A 22,579-nucleotide genomic window follows, 5' to 3' on the forward strand; every position below is an offset into this window, starting at 1 on the left:
TATGTAGCACACAACAAATTTTTTATAATTTTTTCTATTTTTAATGCCATTTTCAAATGTTTATGCAGGGAAAGAGTGCATAGTGATGCTAATTTTAAATCGTTGTTTGTTGGTTTTCTATGTAAAACTTAGTTTAATGACTTGAGTATGTGTATGAGTGCTTTTTGATCATTTCCGACAGTTTAACAGCACCGTGATATTGATAACAGTGATCATTTTGGCCACTATGATGGTGATCTCTAATCTTCCCAGCGTTTCATCTCTGGTCTGTGGTTTAGATACTGGTTTGGAGGGCAGGCGAGTGTCTGATGCAGCTGGTGTCTGTGATCGGCTCAATGGGCTCCATTCACTCAGAGCCAGGCTGGAAGAGAGGCAACTGAAGCGTCTGCTTTCTCTCTCTCTCTCAGGGGACATGGGCGCCTCTAGGGGCCTGAACTTCCTGTCAGAGTCTCTCTCACACACGGGTCATCTCATGCTGCTCTGATCCTCTTTGTGTGTCTCCCTTCCTCTCTTTCTCTCTCTGTTTAGGCTTCTTCCTCCAGATCTGATCCAAAACCCAGTGATGCACAACTGAACAGTGTTTTTATGCATAATATGTGCATATAAGCTGTTACAAACAATTGACAGTGAAATGACTGTCCTATTGTACCGTATACCTTATTTTAGACAGCATCACATGCATAATGTTTTATTTATTTATTTATTTATTTTTCCTCACTAGGATATCTCAGCAAAGTGGGGATTGATTAGTTATGGTTCAATTAATTAATTTATTTTTGTTCATATTTCATTTATCAATATTTTAATATTATGTCCACATAGTTATCACTATAGGTTCAGGATGCTAAGATTTTTATGTATTTTATTAATAGTTTTATTTGATTTGATTATCTTAATAGTGTCAGGATACTATTTTTATTTTTTGTTGTATTTTCAATTTGTTATTTTATTTGCTTGCTTGTTTATCAGACAGTAGCATGAGGATGATATTATTTATTTTTGTAGTATGCATTATATTTATTTATTTATTTTTGTTTTATTTTATAAAATGTTTGTTATTCCAGTAGTCTCAGGATTTGAATGAATCACATGCATTCTTAATGTTTATTTTATTTTATTTTATTTTATTTTATTTTATTTTATGATCACTAGGTTATCTCAGCAAAGACGGGATGGATTATTTATTTTTTATTTAGTGCTCAATTGGTTATTTCAGTGGCATCGGGACTGTAATATTCATTTTATTTTATAAATAAATATAAGAAAAAAAGATGTATTTAAATTTATTTATTTAATATTAAATTTTATTAAATTAAATTAAATTTTGTTTTGTTTTGTTTTTATTGTCACTAGGTTATCTCAGCAAAGACTGTTTGGATTATTTGTTTATTTATTGCTCAATTGGTTATTTCATGGAGCATCAGGATGGTAATATTCATTATATTTTATAAAAATATATATTTTTTTCAATATTTAATTTTATTGTATTTTTTTAAATTTGAATTTTATATTTGTTCACATTGTTATCCAAGCAGCATCAGGGTGGTAATATTTATTGCATTTTGTAATTTTTGTTTTATATTTATTTTATAAATATTTATATTATTTTGTCAGGATGCTATTGTTTATTTATTCTATTTATAGTTTTAATTTTATTTACACACTTGGTTATCTCAGTATTATCAGGGTGCTGTTTCTAAAAAATTATGATTTTATTGTTTTATTTTATTTGCCCACTTTGTTATTCCAGTAGTCTTATGATGTTTTTATTTATTTAAAGTTATATTTAATTTGTTCAATTGGTTTTCAATAGCATCAGCATTTGTATTGTTCTATTATTCATCTTTTAATATTTATATTTATTTATTTGTAGTTTTATTTTGCTGACTTGGTTTTCATTTGTACCATCAGGATGTTAATATTTGACTTTACAAATAAAATAAATAGCTTTAATTTTGAATTTTATTGATTGATTGATTTCTGTCTCAGTAGAATAAAGATCATTCCTGAAAAGGTTACTATCTATGTAGACAGACACAGAGGTGGCTCTCATTTTTGTTCTCAGTTCTCTTATAGTATATAGTTCTCTTCTATAATGTTCTTCCTACTAAGATAAGAGTTGAATCTGTGGCGGTTTGGGAGACATTCTCAACCATTTCCTCTTCCTATTCTCTCTAGGCATTACTCTGCTGTCCTAACGTGGAAGTGTCTGTCTCTCCATGAATTGTTTGTTGTGTAATTGGATTGGCTTCTTGTGGGACTATCTGAACGGCAGCATATTGGATTTGATGTGCGGATCTGCTTGTCTGGAGCGTGTGCAGATGAGCGGAAGCTCTGCTGGCTCATGGCTTTCTCAAGTTTGTCTGACTTAGATGGGATGTCGCTTTATGCATGGAGTCTGGATGTTTGATGTGTATACAGCAATTACAATGCTGTTAGATGGAGAGCAATGTGTGTTCATGCATGCTTTATTGAAAGTGTTTGTGGGATTGTTGAATGCTGATTATGGTCTAAATTTTGAGATTTTTGAATATGTTTGAAAGAAGACTTTCCTTCTCACCAAGGCTGTATTTACTGGATTAAAAATACAGTTAAATCAGTAAAATTTATAAATATTATTACAATTTATATTAACTGTTTTCTATGTGAAAATATTGTAAACTGTAATTTATTTGTTCTTGAGTGTCACATGATCCTTCAGAAATCATTCTAATATGCTGATTTGCTGAAACATTTTTGATTATTACCAATTTTTAAAACCATTGTGCTGCTTCATATTTTTTATGGATGTATTTTTTTCTTTATAAAAGAACAGCATTTATTTGAAATAGAATTCATTTGTATATAATGTAAATAACACCAAACAAACAAACAAACAAAAAAATGCTGTCCCCAAACTTTTGAACTGTAGTATTGTAGAATGGAAATTAGAAATAATATTTAGAAACATAATAATAATAATAATAATAATAATAATAATAATAAAATGACTAAAACTTACAAATAAATCATTGCAAAATGGAATATAAAATTATAAAATATTAAAAATATATAAAAAAAGTAAGAACTAACAATCATACTAAAATGTGAAGAAAAATAAAGAAATATAAATCAAAAAACATTTAGGTTTGGTACCTGTTACCTTTAATTTACTTGAATTTAATTATATTTAATTTTTAAATCACAAAAATAAAGGCTAATGTAACATGTAAATAAATAATATAGTAGTATTAACTTTATATTCCTGAAAACATGGATAACTACAAACTCAAATTTATTTTTTTTAAATCTAAGTTATTAACTTAGAAGCTCTTTTTGCTTTATATTTCAATATTTTTTTTCTTATCTTAATAAAAAAAACTATATATTTCTTAAATACGAATTACTACTAACCCAAAGACTTTTTTGTGTTTTTTATTTTATATATTTAATTTTATTTTCTCATTTTCTTTTGATCTTATTTAATTTAACTTTGTTTTTGTTTTATTTTTAAATCACAACAATAAAGGCTGAATTAAATACTATAGTAATATTGTTCTTTGTTTTGAATCTTTTTGCTATATAGTCAGATCTGAAATGTCATGTTGTTTGCTTGTTTATCTGGTGCTTTAGAGCTTTTTTCTTTTATATAGTTTAGTAACCTATAATGATTGATTGGCATGCATGTGATTGCAGGTATACATTGCGTTTCTCAGACTCTCCATCTGAACTGACATGCATTGAAATGTTTTCGTCCTGTTTTGCTGCAGTCAGAGGTGTTCATTTCGGACTCAGGAACAAACAACGGGAGAGAGATTACAGAGAGAAACGACTCCTTTGTGTTTATGTGTGAAAAGGCCCACGGTCAGAATGTTGTGTAATAACTCTTTCTCTCCTTTGAGAGACTGTGAGTTAGCAGAGAGAAGCAGCATGAGTGAGAATGAAGGTGAGAGTCTGACAGAGACATAAATAGAGACAGTAATTAACCCTCGCAGGTCTCGCTCTCATCTCGTCCTCTGCTGTCTCTCTGTCACGGGGTCGTGTGGCCGTTCAGGGTCGAAGAGAAACGGTGCTAAAACTCCACTCAATGAGCATCCAACTGTTTACTAGAGGGAGTCACACACTTCCTAAAGGAAATGCCAGTGTTTGCAGGCCCACAATGGCCTACAAATACAAACATTTAGTCATGTTTTGGATCATATTGTTGTTTGTGTTTATTGTTAAACGTTTTTTTTTTTATTTTTTTTTATTTTGTTCATTATTTTTAATTAAATTTTAAATTATTTTCTAATTTTTAAAAAATCTTTTTTTAATTTAACTTTTTTTCTTTATTTTAAATTTAATCATATTTTCTGAGTTGATTAAATTTTTTTGTCCTATTTAATTTACTTCAGTTTTTTCCTTTTTCTTTTCTTTTCTTTTCTTTTCTTTTCTTTTCTTTTCTTTTCTTTTCTTTTCTTTTCTTTTCTTTTCTTTAACTTTTCAATCTCATTTAATTTGACTTGAATTTTTATTTATCTTTTTATTTTATTTTACCATTTCACTTTTCTACTTTTTTACTTATTTTATAAATGTCTTCCAATTTTTATGGGATCTCATTTAATTTAACTTTGTTTTAGCTTTTTTAGTCTTTTTAATTTTTTTTACACTTCAACGTAACTTTTTTGCTTTAATTTAAATTTAATCTTATTTTTATTTCAGTTGATCTAATTTTTGTTATCTTATTTAATTTCTTTTTTCTTTTAACTATCTTATTTAATTGGACTTTATTTTATTTTACTTTTCTACTTTATTTTACTTATTTAGTTTTTTAGTTTTATTTTGTTTTACTTAAAATATATATACAAATATATATATTTTCTCATTTTCTTTTGATCTTATTTAATGTTTTTGTTTTAGCTTTTTTAAAATCATTTTTTAATTTATTGTTTCTTTATTTTTTCTTTATTTTGATTTATTTGCTTTATTTTAAATTTAATCCTTTTTTATTTTAGTTGATCAAATTTTAGTTTTATATTATTTAATTTAATTTAGACTTTATTTCTTTTTATTTCTTTTAACATTTTTTAATCTTATTTAATTTGACTCTTTTATTATTTTATCTTTTTCATTTATTATTTTACATTTTTACTTTATTTTACTTATTTTATTTTGTTACGTTGTCATGTGGCCGTACGGGGTCGATGTGAATCATCGATGAACATGCCGCTAAAACTCGACTCAAGAAGCGTCCGTCTATTTACTAAAGGCATCACACACTTCCTAAAGGAAAGCAGACCCACAATGAGTGTTAGGATGAATATAGATGGTGTTTTTTTTTTTACTGCCAAGGTCATGTTTTGTGTCATATTTTAGTTGGTGTTTATTGTGGAGCTGCTGTTGTTTGTTGTATGGTTAGTTATTGCATTGCTGCATCATCTATAACTCTCTTTCTCTCTCACACAGCGAGCAGAAATTGATGCCATGTGTCTCACTACAGTGTTTTATGTTCTCTGTCCGCAGCAATCTATAACTATGACGCTCGCAGTGATGAAGAGCTGTCCTTACAGATCGGAGACACTGTACACATTCTGGAGACTTACGAAGGTGAAACACACACAGAGACACAGACTCTTATGTAACTAGATGTGACACAGCAAAATGTTTTGAAAAAACTATTCGAGCTCAACCATTTAAGCCTTCACCAAAGCTATTTTAAGAAAAATTGATTCATCAATAATAGTTTAATTTAAATTAAGTGGGGGGGGGGGGGGGGGAGATCAATAACTACAGTACAAACAATACAATTATTTTATTTTATTTATTGTTTTATATTGTAATTTAATACATTTTTTAAATCATTCTAATTAGTTTGATCTTTCTTATGTTATTGTTTGACTTTTATTTTATTTTTTTAATTTTTAACTATTTGTTTAATCATTTTAATTTGTTTAATCTTTATCTTTATTTGATTATTTTATTTATTATTTAAATGTTTTTATTTCATTCATTTTAATTTGTTTGATCTTTTTCTTTTACTTTACTCAATTTTATTTTTACTTGTTTATTTTATGCTTTATTTTCGATGTTTGCTTCATGGTTATACCTTGAAAATTACAAAATCACAGATCTTTTAAATATTTTTTTATTTTTATAATAATTTCAGTTTGACTGAATTTTAACTTTATTTTCTTTAACTTTATTTTTATTTTATTTTACTTTTAATTTAGTTTTTATTTTCTCCTTTTCTTTTAATCTTGTTTAATTTTTTTTTGTTTTAGCTTTTTAAATCTTTATTTTTTTTATTATTTTACTTTTCTACTTTATTTTTGTGTTATCTTATTTAATTTCTTTAATTTTCTTTATTTTATTTTTAATTTGATTTGTCTCATTTTCTTTCGATCTTATTTAATTTTATTTTATTATTTTACTTAATTTTACTTATATTTAATTTTTATTTTATTATTTTACATTATTGATTTTATATCAATATATTCATATTAATTTATTTTGTTTTGTGTATTTGTCTCTTTGTTTTTGGAGGTTAATTTAATGTTAGTCCTTGAAAATGACAAAATCACACATTTTTTTAAATGCATCTTGGTTTGAGAGTTACAAAAATCGCAAATCTCATTTAAAATAAATAGAAACTTAAACCAGCTCATAAAATATTTAATTTATCCTTGACATTTTCTGAAGGTTAAGTACCACATCTTGGTGATAATTTGGTGAGGAAGAAAAACCCTACTTCTATTCTTTATTACATTATTGTTAAGTGTTTCACACACTGTTTTAGTACCTAATTTATATTCAGTCCTCTCTGTTGCCCATTCATCTCATTCACCTCTGACCATTTTAGGACACAGATATATATCATTATCAGAGCTTTCGTCTCTCGGTTCTCAGCCGATCTCAAAAACACACTTTAGTGTTAAATGATTTGTTGGTACCTTGCGGACATGCCCGCCGCCTCACTTCGTATCTCCTGGAGATTGATGAAACATGTCCTTTATAATCTCAGAATATTGTTTTCTAGATGTGCTATAGGGACGTCTCTGCAATCTAATTGTTGGCATTTCCGTCTGACTGCTGTGATATTTCTTGCTCTTCTCAGGATGGTATCGAGGGTATCGGCTGAGGAGAAAATCGAAGAAGGTAAGTTACTGTGTGAAACGCTTCCAGAGTACAGTCAGCTTTCTTCTTTAATGCGATCATTCAGCAAGCCTCGACCTGAATTTTGCTTTGTTTCCTCCACGTGCAGGGAGTGTTTCCGGCTTGTTACATCCATCTGAAGGAGGCCACGGTTGAGGGCAGCGGGTCAGTATTGTTCATTTAGATTCATGAGACTTTGTCACTTTCTGAAAATGGAATAAAGGTATTAGCAACTTCTTAGCAGACATTAGCTTCTTTGCCAAACTAACTTGTTTCGGCCAGATTGCAAATCCTTCATGGAGAGGGCAATCGCAGGATTTGTTGTGACAAACTCAATGGGACAAATGTTGACTATAAATCTGCTTATGTTTCACTCACTGTGCAAAAGTATTAGAGCTAGATGTAGTTTAGTTTAGTTTGTCTAATTAAAAATGGATTAATTGCCAGTGCAGAGCAGTTCAGGTTTGGAGTATTGTGACGTTAGTTTATTATCTTATATTTATTTTATTGTTTATTTTATTTAGTTTAGTTTTCTTTGGTTTCTTTTTATTTTGCTTTATGCTTTGTATTTTTATTTTACTTATTTTACTTATTTTTGTTTTTGATTTTATTTTATTAATAATAATAATAATAATAATAATAATAATAATAATGATAATAATAATAACTTTATATTCCTGAAAAAAACTAAACAACTGAATAACTACAAACCCAAATTTGGTTCAAGAAAAAACCTTACTGAGTGGTTGGTAAAGATTTCATTTCATTTCATCTAAGTTCTTAGTTTAGAAGCTCTTTTTGATTTATATCTCAATTAATTTTTTACTTATCTTAATTAAAAAAAAACCCTATATATTTCTTTAATACGAATTACTACTAACCTAAATTTGGTCCAAGAAAAGACCTTACAGAGTTATTTTATTGTTTAGTTTAGTTTTATTTGGTTCCTTTTTATTTTGCTTTATGCTTTGCATTTTTATTTTACTTATTTGTTGTTATTTTGTTTTTTATTTTATTTTATTTTAGTTATTTTTATTTGTTTTTTGTCTATTTTTTATGCTAAAAAATATACAAATTCAAATAATGGTTTTAAAATAATATAATATGCTAAAATTTTATAATATTTAATTTATCCTGTTTCCTATCTGTATACCTATATTTTTGTATTTATTTATAATTTTTTATTGTTTAATGTTGCTATAAATGTTTAAATATTTTGCGTCTTTTCTTTTCTTTTTACTTTTCTCTTTTAATTTTGTTTTCTCTTTTTTTATTTTGCTTTGCATTTTATTTATCTTTTTAAATTTAGTATTAGTTTATTTTATTTAGTATGATTTCTTTATTTATTCCTTTTTTATTTATTGTTGCTAAAATATACAAATTCATGCAAATAATGGTTTTAAAATGATATAATATGCTAAAAATTGCAAACCTCATAAAATGAATATTTTTATAATATTTTATTTATCCTTGACAGTTTCTGAAGGAAAAGTTCTTCTCATATTTCATTTTTTAAAATTATTTTATTTTTACTATTTTGTTGTATTTACTTATTTATTGATTGATTTATTTAATGTTGCAAAAAATATTTATATAATTTTATTTATCCTTGACATTTCTTTGTTTTATTTGATTTTTTTTCTCTTTTTATTTTGCTTTATGCTTTGTGTTTTTTAAATTTAATTTAGATTTTTTTTATTTACTTTTTTGTCCTTTGTTATTTATTGTTGCTGAAAAATACAAATCCATGTAAATAATGGTTTTAAAATAATGTAGTATGCTAAATGAATGTAAAATGATTATTTCTGTAATATTTAATATAGTCTTGACATTCATAATTCATAAATGAATTATTTTTATATTAATTTCATTTGTACTATTTTGTTGTATTTTATTATTTTTTTTTCTTTTTTGTTCAAAACCATTATTCGTATTATTTTTTGTTTTGTTTATATTTTTGCCTATTTAGTTTGCGTAATGTCGCTAAAAATGAAAATTAATGCAAACCATGGTGTTAATGTCATAATATTCACTTGATATGAGGTTTAATATTTATTTAAATATTTAATTTGCACTTGACATTTTCTGAAGGTTAAGTAAAACCTCTTAGTGATAATCTGCCAAGGAAAAAGTGCTCATTTGCGAAGAAAAAAAGATACATTGCATTATTTTTCAGTTTCTACTCTATTTAGGATCCATAAATGCCCTGTTGCCCCTTTATTTCTGTCACCTCTTACCATTTTAGGACCTTATCTAACTTCTTGAGTCTCTATGATGGTTAGGATGCCGTCTTTCAAGACAGCTCACTATGTTTTTGCTGCATCTGAAGATCTTGTTACTTCAGTTTTTGGTCTGATTATATCAGCATCGCTCCCTAAATCCAGACTGAGCTCGTTTAACAACATTCTTTCCATAGACGTCCTACTAAAACAAGTTAGCGCCCCAGCAGCCCATTGCTAGCCTAATGGGAGATTTTAGAGTCTGAAATGGATTTTGAAGCATGGTTCAGTAATATAATACGCACGAGTGAGTGTTGGTTTGCTGTGAGTATGTGAGAGTAATTGGAATCGTGAGCAAAGCCCAGCTCGGATTTCATAACGGCTCTTTTGATGACTGATGCTGGTAATTAGTTTTCATTGGCATGAAGGGATCCGAATGACTCGGGGTCCTCAGGAGTCTGTAGTAAGCAGGAATTACTGACGAGATTGCAGTTAAACAGCCTATTGTTTTCCCACACAAGCGGTATTCTAGGAAAACTCCTTCTCTTATTGTGCCGTTTCTGTTTTGTGCTCGATCACTGTTCTTTTAGACAAAAGGAGACGGTGATTCCTACTGAGCTTCCGCTCGTTCATGAGGTCACGACTACGCTGCGAGAATGGGCGGCCATATGGAGGGACCTATATGTGGTAAGTAGTGTTTCCCAAAAGTTGCATACTCTCTGCACACTTTAAAGTATGCATTGTTCCAAAGAGTACATGGTTATAAGGCATGGTGTAAGTGGACGAAATAGAATGCAGATAATGTCAGCATGATCACATCAACTTTACTTGACTTGACTTAACTTTACTACTTTACTACTTAACTACTTTTTTACTTAACTTTTTTTTTTTATACATGCATCCAGAATCTCCAGTGTTTCATAAATAACTAATTTTGTGATTTGCAAAAGTGTATTTGTGTCAAAAATTGTTTTTATTTGGAGAAAAAGTGGTCGTTAGTGATCATTTTGCCCTCTTTTTTGTGTTTTAACCAGGACAAAACTCGCTTGAGCCATTTATCCATTTATATGTAATGTAATGCAATTATTTATTTAATATAATTAATATTTGTTTAGCTCATTTTTTTCCCCCTTATCTTATTTTATCTTTTTTTGGGATGATGATTATATTCTCACTTGTATCTTGTTTATTTTTTATTTTATTTATTATTATTATTATTTTATTTTATATTTTAATGTTTTGTTTTTATTTAGTTTTTTGATATTCTAATTTTTATCTTGTTTGATTTATCTTTTTTATTTTGCTATTTTAAAATATTTTATTATAGTGGTTTTTGTTTCTCTTTTTTTGAGAATATATATTCACTTGTTTTTCCTTATTTCAGTTTTATCTTATTTTAATTTTAATATTATGATTTTTTTTATAATTTTTTTTAATAAATGTTTTTTTTGTTTATTTTGCTTTTTTTGTTATATTTTTGTCTTATTTGTGTTTTGTTTTTATATTTTCTAATTGTTACCTTTTTTCCCCCTTATCTAAGTTTTATCTTATTTTAATTTAATTTTATTATTTTTGGTATTTTTATGTTATTATTATTTGTATTTATTTATTATTTATTATTTTGTTATTTTTTATCTTTTTATTTTGCTTTATTTATTTTATTTGGGTTTTGTTGTTTTTATTTGTTTTTTTGTTTTATCATTTTTATTTTTTATTTAATTTTTATTATTTGTTTATATTATTTTACTTTTTATATATATATATATATATATTTTTTTTTTAATTTAATTTAATTATTTTATATTTAGTTTTATCATTTGTTTGTTTTTGTTTTGTTTATTTCTGCTAAATAATACAAATCCATAAAATAATAGTTTAAAAACATTTTGATTGTATATTTATTTCATCTTATTTTATTTTCTATTTTTATTTTGTGTAGATGTCTATTTTTTCTATTTGATGTTTGCTTTATTAAAATTTTAAATAAAAAATCAATTAAACACCAAAGATCTATCTATTTTTCACCACGAAAATATCCGGACATGCTGACATGGAGTTAAAACACAAAGTTACAATAAAAGTGTATTGTATAAAGTATACATATGTCTTATATATTAGAAAACTAGACATAATCAGCTTAACGACAGCACATCAGTCACATCAGAGCACAAACACTCATTTTCTGACACATTGCTGTTTTCTCTAATAAATCTGATCATTTTTTTGCCTGGGGCTGAGATGTTGAAATGCTCTGACATAATATACAAATTAAAAATTAAAGTTTTCAAACCTGTCTCATAGCCAGTTTAAACTCTTTTAATTGCATAAGCAAGCAATATGACACTCCGGGGCTCTTTGTCTACAGTGATTAAGAGCATCTCGCCTTTATGCAGCAGAATGCACTTTGATGTATTAATTAACACACATTGCAGGCTTTTAACCAGACTTTGTGTTTCCAACAGGGCGACAAGCGCGAGATGTTCAACACGGTTCGAGACATGATCTACGACTTGATCGAATGGCGCTCCCAGATCCTGTCCGGCACGCTCCCGCAGGACGAGCTGACCGAGCTCAAGCAGAAACTCACCTCTAAGATGGACTATGGAAACAAGTATGAACACACACAAATACACACACATAAGCGGCTGGGTCGTGTTGGAACGGAGCGCGTGAGCTGGAAGTCACGACTGCAGTCCGTTACATAAAATCTATCTTTTAATGAGAGCATTTTATCACTCTTCATTTTCATTCAGGGTCTGTTTTTGCTGTGAAGGGTCATTGTGAAAGATTCTCAGCACTTCAGATATTTTATCCGCTTTCATTTGGGTGAAAAAGACTTGTGCTATTAACCAGACTTGCATTGAAGGCAAAGTAAAGTCGGGTTCACACTACAGGAGTTTTAGGATGATTTATAACTGATTTTAGCTGGGTATATTATTTACAAATTGAAATCCATTACTGATTCCAAATTACATGACGAAATCGTTATTAACATAATTCATTACATTAGACATTTTAGGTAACATAATCGGCAGTGTTGGAGAAAGTTACTTTTAAAAGTAATGCATTACAATATTGAGTTACTCCCTAAAAAAGTAACCAATTACAATACTTAGTTACTTTTTATCAACTCTTCAGCAAAAAAAAGGAAAACAAATGTTAGATTATCTTTTTTGCTTATTAGTATGAATGAATAGGATCATCAAAGGTTGGCAATAAAGAAATTGATTAATATAATAAGATTAAATACATAAAGGATATTTGTATTATTTAACATATTTAGTTATTGCAGGTTTGCGTTGAATTTCACCTGTGTTTTTTTTTCATTTTGAAGAATACTGCATCTGTTTTTTTTAGTGAGTGAGATGAATTAATGCATTTTCACATTTATTCTAGAATTTAAGTAACATCTTACTCACAATTTCTCTCAACATGGGGACAGGAGAGCTTTTAATTAATAAATGGGGGAAAAGTAACTGCCTTTACTGAAAAACAGTAAAATGTAAATACATTACGTACATTACGAGGTGAATTTGTGCATCCAAAGACATAGAAATACATTGTTAAATAAACTACAGAGTGATAAATCTAGTAAAATTCAATGTGTTCATCAGTAGTTGATGCCATTTTGAAATGCTCCTTAAACCTTAGGTGATTTTTTTAAAATCTGGTCAAATGCTGTGTCGCCACCTAAATAATGAGTAGTCTACGTGTGAATGTCCACAAAACTGGAAGGCTTTCTGTATGTATAGTAGGAAGCCTCTGCTGCAGTGTTGTTTTTGACAACCATCTTAGATTTAGTCTTAGTCTTAGTCTTTTGGACTAAAATGGTTATTAGTTTTAGTCAAATTTTAGTCACTTCTATACGTGATAGTTTTAGTCCAATTTTAGTCGACGAAAAGTCAAGAAGGTTTTAGTCTAGTTTTAGTCGACGAAAAGTCAAAAAGGTTTTAGTCTAGTTTTAGTCAAAAAAAGGGGAAAAAGTAGTCTTTTAACAAATTAATGTAGGTCAGTAAGTATTTTGCTGTTGGGTAGTGTCACTTATAAGTTCTGAAAATAGCAGATCTATAGTTCAACACAATGTGAGCTTCCGGATCGACTATTTTCACCAATAATTACAATAATGAAGGAATGTTTTAGAACATAAAAGACAAACAAGGATGGAATGCTAAAACGGCTTGCCATACTAGTATGGCAAAGAGCATTTAATGCTAAAACGGCTTGCCATAGCGGCAGGTACTTTTTTCGGTTTTAATTGGCATGCACAATAAGCAGAAATGTCATGCATTTTAAACGTCTGACGGACCACCCACTAACATTTTCGTCTATTCTCGTCTCGTCAATGAAAACTCACACACGTCTCGTCATGTTTTAGTCATCAACGAGCCATTTTTATCTCGTCATCGTCTCGTTTTCGTCATGGAAAAAAGTGGCGTCAACGAAATGATTTCGTCATCGTCATCGTTGATGAAAACAACACTGCTCTGCTGGGTATTAGAGTTGGAGGAAACTGCTTGTGGACGTTTTGCAACAAGACTGTCTGTGTAATGTGTCGAAAATGTACCACAACCATATGGACAAAGAGAAGCGCTGGGGTGAAATCACATCAGTTTTGAAACAAAAGTGAGTACACCACTCACATTTCAGCAACCATTTTAGTATATCTTCTCAAGGGCCAATGCTATAAAAATGAAACTTGGATATATTTTAGAGTAGTCAATGTGCAGCTTGTATAGCAGTATAGATTTACTGTACCCTGAAAATAACTCAACATACAGCCATTATTGTCAAAATATCTGGCAACAAAAGTGAGTACACCTCAAGTAACTTGTCAATATATTGTGTTAGAACCATTGATCTCTAGCACTGCTTTAATCATCCTGGCCATTGAATTGACTAGAGCTGCACAGGTTGTTGCTGGGATCCTCTTCCACTCCTCATGGAGCTGCTGGACGTTAGACACATGGTGCTTCTCCACCTTATGCTTGAGGATGCTCCACAGGTGCTTAACAGGGTTCAGGTCTGGAGACGTACTTGGCCACTCCATCACCTTTACCTTATGCTTCCTCAGCAAGGCAGTTGTCATCTTGGTGGTGTGTTTGAGATCATTATCAAGTTGTAAAACTGCCATTTCGGCCTAGTTTCTGGAGGGAAGGCATCATGTTCTGCTTCAGAATGTACAGTACAGTGAACTGCAGCAATGAACTGCTTGACTGTAGGCAAGACACAATTTTCTTGGTACTACTCACCAGGGCATTGCCACACATGGTGGACACCATCTGAGCATCTTATAGTCTTATTAGACCACAGGACATGGTTTCAGTAATTTATGCTCTTGGTTGTCTTCAGCAAACTGTTTGTGGGCTTTCTTGTGAGCCAGCTTCAGATGAGGCTTCCTTCTGGGATGATACCTATGCAAACTGTCTTGTTGCAGTGTGCGGCGGATGGTCTGAGCACCGACAAGCTGATCTTCTACTTCTGCAACCTTTAAAGCAATGCTGGCAGCACTCATGCATCTGTTTTTTTGCAGCCAGGTTCTGCACCTGACGGACAGAATGAGTGCTCAACTTAGTTGATCAACCTCTGCAAGGCCTGTTCTGAATGGAACCCATCTTGGAAAACCTCTGTATGATCCTGACCACTTTAGTGTAACTCTTTGCCATGAGATGCCATGTTGAACATCCAGTGGTCAGAAAGAGAGAATTGTACTTAAAGCGCCTAATTTTAACTGCTCTAATACAAGATACACAACTATGTATGGTCCTGTCAAGCAGACAAAAACATAAACATGTTGAATAGGACATGTGGCTTTGCATTAAACAACATACTGCTGTTATCACTTAGGGTGTACTCACTTTTATTTGCAGCTATTTTAACAATAATGGCTGTATGTTGAGTTATTTTCAGAGGACAGTAAATCTAAACTGCTATACAAGCTGCACATTGACTACTCTAAAATATATCCAAGTTTCATTTCTATAGTATTGTCCCTTGAGAAGATATACTAAAACTGTTGCTGAAATATGAGGGGTGTACTCACTTTTGTGAGATACTGTATATCTATATGTGTCTTGGACCAACCAACAGTGTGAATTTGGGGGCGGGGCTAATTGTTTAGCTGACCAATGGAAGACCAGAAAACCAATTTGAAGTTTTGCACTTCCATTTAGTCATTCTATTTGCAGACTAATAGACCTTTTTCTCTTTAAACACATGCAAGGCTATCTAGCAGAAAGTTTATTATTACCTCTCTGAGTGTTTTGTGTTCCTGTTAACTTTAGCTGTAGGAGGAAGTGAGTATACAAATGAGACGATAGAGCCGCTTAGGTGAAAAAGTCACCAATGACACACATGCGCACAACACTCAGTTCTCAGTTCAAGTCTCTGTCTTCATCAGCTTTATTAAATGAAAGTTTTTTATTTTTATTTTTTTACTACAAATCTTTGTTTCTTTGTGTTTTATGTATCTTTTTTTTATTTTATTTGGTTTTTTCAGCTTTAAGGTTTAGTTTTGCCTCAGTTTTAGTTATGCCATTATATTTTTATGAATATATTTCTCAATTTTAACTTATTAGTACTTTTAGTATGTGCTTTTGCCAGTTTTGTTTTATTTATTTAAAAAATATATGTGTATATATTAGGGCCGGGACTTTAACGCGTTAATTTAGATTAATTAATTACACAAAAATAACGCGTTAAAATTTTTTAACGCATTTTAATCGCACTTAGTTTTGCACCGGACTGATTATACTGGAGCACCAAATAGCGTTCAGACAAGATGCGTCCGTCCTAAATAGTATTGTATGTCCCAAATCGTAGTATGTTTAAAAAGGTATTCCAAAGATTCCCGGATGGTCTACTACTTAACGATCAATGCACACTCTTAATGGCTAATATTGCCCGCAACACACTGCGCCGTGAACGAGGATTCGATTAGAACTACAAACACGCATACAAAGTGTTAAAAAACTACAAACATGGAGGATATGCGCGACCAACGGACAGGTAGAGAAAGGGGTTTGAGTGATAAATAATCAGTGTGTAACCTGATAAAAAATATTTTTTAAATGTTATCGGCGTTATATTCCATGTGCAGCAACATTTATAATGATAGGTTTGGTCATTAACGTTTAAATGCATAATTAAGCAAACACAAGAGCAGAGTTCTCGGCATGAAAGACTCGTTAAAGAACGTACCTCTTGCTACACTTAATGGTAATATTTCACTGGTCTGTTGGACTTGGTTGAACAAAAATAAACAATATTTTGTTGCTTAAGCTTATGTATTCAGTCATTATTCAATGGTATACTAAAAATCCATGTAAAAATCTTACTTCTCACTGTTCTCAGGTCAAATATTTATATGCGATTAAAATGCGATTAATTTCGATTAATTAATTACAAAGCCTCTAATTAATTAGATTAAATTTTTTAATCGAGTCCCGGCCCTAGTATATATATATATATATATATATTTATATTTATATTTTGCTTTAAGTTTTAGTTTTGCCTCAGTTTTAGTTATCACATTGTATTTTGTAATACTATATTTTTCAGTTTTCTTTTCTTTTTCTTTTATTTTATAAGCCTTAAGGTTTAGTTTAGGTTATGCCATTCTATTTTTTTTAATTGAAATATTTGTCATTTTTCATTTTAATCTTTTTTTAATGTATTATTATGTACTTTTGCCAGTAATTTTATTTTATTTTAAATTTATTTAATTTAATGTTAATTATTTTTTTATTTTATTTTCACATTTGTTTAGTAGTTAATGTCCAGATGAATGTGTCCATTTGGTCTCTTTGAACCAACTGTGTTTTAAAACTTCGTTTTAAAAACGTCACTGTTTTTGTGTGTGTTTGGCAGGTATTTAGACCTGGATCTGGTAGTGAGAGATAAAGACGGGAATATTCTGGATCCTGACCTGACCAGCACTGTCAATCTGTTCCGAGCGCATGAAGCCGCGTCCAAGCAAATTGAAGCTCGCATCCAAGAGGAGAAGGTAAGCCATATTAGACTTTTCATCCATTATGGCCCTAATATCACCATGCTGCTTTTTCCTGATGTTTGTGATTCATTTGGATTTAGATATTTGAATGTGTTTGGTGTTATTGGATTGTGAATGTGCGAGGCCTGAGAGCCGACGGCATTTGCATCAGTTCTCTGCAGCTATTTTTCTCATGACCGCCTGCTTTGATGTTTAATTAACACCTTGAATGTTAACTGTTACTTCATTTTATATTTGAATGTGACTATTTTGTCAAGTGGAACCACTAAACCACATGAAAAGTCCCTGGCCGCAGGGCTGAAACACCATCGCTGACGTCTGAGAGGTTACACGGGAACAGAGAGCGTGAGAGCAAACCACGCTGAACAGTCTCACTTCCTATCTTTATTCCATTATATTTTTATAAAAAAAATTCAGTGTATATGTATATATATATATATATATATATATATATATATATATATATATATATGTATGTGTGTGTGTGTGTGTGTGTGTATGTGTGTGTGTATGTATGTATATGTGTGTGTGTGTGTGTGTGTGTGTGTGTATGTATCTGTATGTTACCTGTATTACAAGGTGAAAGTCTGAAAATACAACAGCACTGCTGTCCTACATTTCCCAGTTGACCCTATCCAGATGTTCACTGTCCTTGCGTCTCTTTTTAGCACATACAGATTGTATATGTGATATAGATGCTTTGTAATTAGTCTTGCTGACTTTAGGACCCACATTTGAAAGACTGTGTGCTCAGATGCTACAATATGTATTTGTTTTTATTTTTCAGTCTCAGAAGCAGAACTTGGATTTGAGCAGGCAAGCCAAGTTTGCATCCACACCCTCCTTCGCCCTGTTCGTTACGCTCAAGAATGTTGTGTGTAAAATCGGAGAAGATGCAGAAGTGCTAATGTCGCTGTATGACCCGATCGAGTCAAAGTTCATCAGGTCAGTGCACATTTTTGCCGTCAAATGTTTTTTTACATTTTTTTTTTAAATATTTTATTATAATTTTTTTTTTAAATGTATATTTTATTAATTATTATAAATATTTATATTAACATTTTATTTTGTATTTAATTTTTTTTAAATACTTGTAATATTATGTAAATTATTTGAACATTTTGACAATATTTTGACCCACATTTGTGATTCTCAGTGACCAGTAACCATGATGTTTCACATCCTCAGTAGTAAATCAACCACAGATTTGTGCCATGCACACATTTATCAATGGTTTGTTTCAGCAGTAAATGATCATGTTGTCATATTCGAGTGTGTTATTATATTTTCATTTGCATTCATGCAGTTAGCAAATGCTTTTCTATCTAAAGAGTCTTGCAGTGCATTAAAGCTGTATGTTTATTATTAAATGTGTTATATGGAAATCAATCATATGATCTGTACATTGCTACCGTGCTGTAAAAGTAATGTCTTTTAATACTGGTTATTTATTTATTTTTTTCTTGCAGTGAAAACTATCTTGTGCGCTGGTCCAGTTCAGGTTTGGTGAAAGACATCGATCAGCTCCATAACCTGCGTGCCGTATTCACTGTACGTAATATTTTGGGGTTTACTTTTGACACTTTTTATTTAGAGTTATCATGGAGAAATGCTATTGGGACATGATGCAGACCAGATTGAAACCGTTATGAACACCATGGCTCATTTTAATTTTGTTAATTTATTAGTAATTTCATTATGTGCTTTTGTCAGTTTATTAAATAAAATAAAATTTAGTTTTTAGTTTTTTTTGTTTTGTTTTATTTATTTTATTTATAACATTTTAGTATTGTTAATTTATTAGTAATTTCATTATGTGTTTTTTTTCAGTTATTTGATTTGCTTTATTTTATCATTTTGTTTTCAGCTTTAAGTTTTAGCTTTGGCTCAGTTTTATTTATGCTATTATATTATTATAATATTATTATTATTATTATTATTATTATTATTATTAATGCATTTTTCAGTTTTCATTTTAATTTTGTTAAATTTTATTAGTAATTTTGTTTTTTGTCTTTTATTTTTCAGCTTTAAGTTTTAGCTTGGTTTTAGTCGTTATGCTGTTATATTTTTATTAATTTATTTTTCCGTTTTAATTTTAATTTATTAGAAGTTTCGTTTTTTTCAGTATTATTTTATTAATTTATTATTATTATTATTATTATTATTATTATTAATATTATTATTATTTTTCAGCTTTAGGTTTTAGTGTTGGCTTAGTTGTCGTTGTTTGCCATTATATTTTTATTCATATATATATATATATATTATATATATATATATATATATATATATATATATATATATATATATTTATGTATTTATTTATATATATTTATTTATATATATTTATTTATTTCATTTTAATTTTGTTACATTATTAGTTATTTTATTATGTGATTTTTGTCAGTTATTTAATTTTTCGTTGTGTTTGATTTTTATTTATTTTAGCTTTAAGCTTTAGTTTTGGCTCATTTCTAGTTGTTAACCCTTTTATTTTTATTATTATATTCAGTTTTCATTTCGATTGTTAATTTACTAGTAATTCAATTATGTGCTTTTGTAAGTTATTTTATTTTTAAGTTTTCATTTGACTTGGTTGTAGTTGTTACTTTCAATTTTTCAAGAACACCAATGCTTTTAATAGTTATAGCTAACAATAACAACCCTGTTCTCTACTAAAAATGCATGCAGTTCCGTGTTAAAAATTGGCCAAAAATGTGGTTGCATGATAACGAGATGTTTTAAAATGGCATCTACGTGGTCAGCAAACTAGGTTTCAAACTCTGCTAATTTGTGCCACCTGCACAAACCACTATGCCACAGGAAACCCTTCACATGCACAACCTAATTGTTTTGATTTGACCACACATATATTTCTTCCGTCCGGCTTGTTTCTTGGAAAACCTTGTCATGCAAATGCCTCGTTTACGGCTTGATTCCGTACGTCTGTTCCCGTCTCTCGCATTGTTCCTTAATGAGTAATCACGGTATTATTGGGTGACACTTTAATTCGTGTTCATCAGTCGTGTTGCAGAATTGGTAATTAAAGTGTTGGAGAAAGCAGCATCATCATTAAAGCTGTAAAGGGTAACGAGCTAACGGTCGTTAGAGGAGCAAGCTCTCCGGAGACGCCGCACGTATTGTGTACATCCATGTACTCGCGTTGGCGTCTCCATGTAATTTAACGCAGAAAAACCAATTATCTGTGCTGGGAAAAACATATCGTGAACATAAAATCATATTGAAGTTCTTGTGTTTCTCACACACTGTTATCAAGCATATTTGTTTGTTTTAATTGCATGCGTTTAGTGTATTTGCATCTGCATAATTAAGCTGGCTTGAGAAAGCCATCTTACTAAAATGTTATTTAAACATTATTATTATTCTGAAAGTTCATTTTCTGACTTTATCTCCTCCTAGAGCTTTAAGGGGAGACACTGCAGGCAAAAACACTGTTTTTTCATGTACCCGTCAAGTTTGAGATTTTGGGCTTTTTGGTGTTTCATTAAGTGACTAGTGGAGAGAACCTAAAAGACACTGTTAAGTGTTTCTTTTACAGCACTTTATCTATTTGTGTTAATAGATTTCACTTACAATACATATTTTTAAAGGTCGTTTTGTCAAAATGAGTTTTTTTCTCCTACACTGAGCCATAAATCTCCACTTCAGTAGCACTTACACACACCAAACTTTACCTTTTTATTCCTAACTATATCTTGAAGGTTTTTACAGAGGGATTTGTTCAGATAAAATATGCTTGATTTTATACAACATTTTGTTCCCCAAAAATGGTAAAAAAGACATTGTTTTCTGTCTGTTCTACACTGTAAAAAAATGACCGTGAATTTAACGGTAAAAAACTGTAAAAATGCTACGGTATAAACCTGTAAAATTGTTAACGGTAAGTTCCCCTTCTATATACGGTGAAAAACTGTGCATGCAGTTTTACGGTACCATACCGTTTTTGGAAGTGGAATAAGAACGTAAAATTTACAGTGAATAACCGTAAATTGACATTCCCAGAATTCCCTAGTCTAATTTTTATTTATTTTATGTTGTTTTGTTAAAATAACTTTTTTTAAGATAAATATGTTAGCAACATGCTAGTAACTTGCTAATCACGCTAGCAGCATGCTAGTAACATGTTAATCATGATAAAAGCATGTTAGCAGCATGCCAGTAACATGCTAATAATGCTAACAACATGCTAATCATGTTAGCAACATGCTAATCATTATAACAACATACTAGTTACATGGTAATCATGTTAGTAAATCATGTATCTATCATCTATATAATCTTTAAAAACTGCTTTAAACTTCAAACTACTTCAAACTGAAAACCTTCAAACTTCTAGCTTTTGAAATTTTTAAACTTCCTGTTTTATCTTTCTCAAGCCAACGTCAAAGTTTGTCCTGATAAACTTTTTTTTTTTTTTTTTTTTTTTTTGTAATGTAGTTTGTAATTACAGAGCATGTGCATGGGTTTGTTTGTCTGCACCCACACGTTCTCATTTGCTAGAGGTCATTTGTTTAATAGATGCTGGGCTGGTCAGGTCAGTTTGTTTTCCCGGAATCCTCTGCTCTTTGCACAAACCCCCGGCAGGGAATGAGTTTCTGCCCCCAATCAAACGCTGCCCGAGCAATTTAGTCTTCCCCCGGACAGCGTGCTAACGGTCTGTGTACGCCGAACCCATCCATGCATCTTCCCGGATAGTTGCTCAACTAACGAGATTGAGTTTAACTAGATGGTTGCAGGCAGAAACACCTGGTGCATGGCCAATAGCGCTTGGGGGCTCAAAATAATGTGTTGTTTGAGTACATGATTGTGCATGTTTTTTTACTCTTGCTTGTGTGTTTGTGTATTTCTTTCCAGGATCTGGGGAGCGAAGACCTGAAGAGGGAGAAAATCAGCTTTGTTTGTCAGATCGTTCGAGTGGGTCGGATGGAACTCAGAGATAACAACACTAAGAAATTAACATCTGGACTTCGCAGACCCTTCGGTGTGGCAGGTAGAGCCTCACATGTTGCACTCGAAGCACACTGGTTGTGGTAAACCATGTGTGTCTATCAAAATAACACTAGGAATTTACATTCATGCATATTACAGGTGCTTATATACAATATATATATAATTGCTAAAATTTTTATTTATTATTTGTTCTTTTAGATTTTATTATTTATTTTATTTATACTACTGTAAAAGAAAATCTGAATTTCTGACATTTGTTTTTTTGCTA

At 30.4% G+C, this 22,579-nt stretch overlaps 1 protein-coding gene across 1 annotated transcript in view; it reads left to right on the forward strand.

The window, feature by feature from the left end:
- LOC141297526 (dedicator of cytokinesis protein 1-like) overlaps positions 1 to 22,579 on the forward strand; it is a 63,952-nt gene that overhangs the window by 35,215 nt on the left and 6,158 nt on the right. The window contains exons 2-10 of the mRNA XM_073827949.1: positions 5,482 to 5,565; positions 7,073 to 7,113; positions 7,220 to 7,275; positions 9,920 to 10,016; positions 11,792 to 11,940; positions 17,196 to 17,331; positions 18,125 to 18,282; positions 18,807 to 18,888; positions 22,216 to 22,351. Coding sequence (XP_073684050.1) covers positions 5,482 to 5,565; positions 7,073 to 7,113; positions 7,220 to 7,275; positions 9,920 to 10,016; positions 11,792 to 11,940; positions 17,196 to 17,331; positions 18,125 to 18,282; positions 18,807 to 18,888; positions 22,216 to 22,351 — 939 coding nt within the window. The remainder of the gene's footprint in view (positions 1 to 5,481; positions 5,566 to 7,072; positions 7,114 to 7,219; positions 7,276 to 9,919; positions 10,017 to 11,791; positions 11,941 to 17,195; positions 17,332 to 18,124; positions 18,283 to 18,806; positions 18,889 to 22,215; positions 22,352 to 22,579) is intronic.

This window comes from Garra rufa, chromosome 22 (assembly GCF_049309525.1).
Source record: "Garra rufa chromosome 22, GarRuf1.0, whole genome shotgun sequence".
In the NCBI taxonomy this organism is placed as follows: Eukaryota; Metazoa; Chordata; class Actinopteri; order Cypriniformes; family Cyprinidae; genus Garra; species Garra rufa.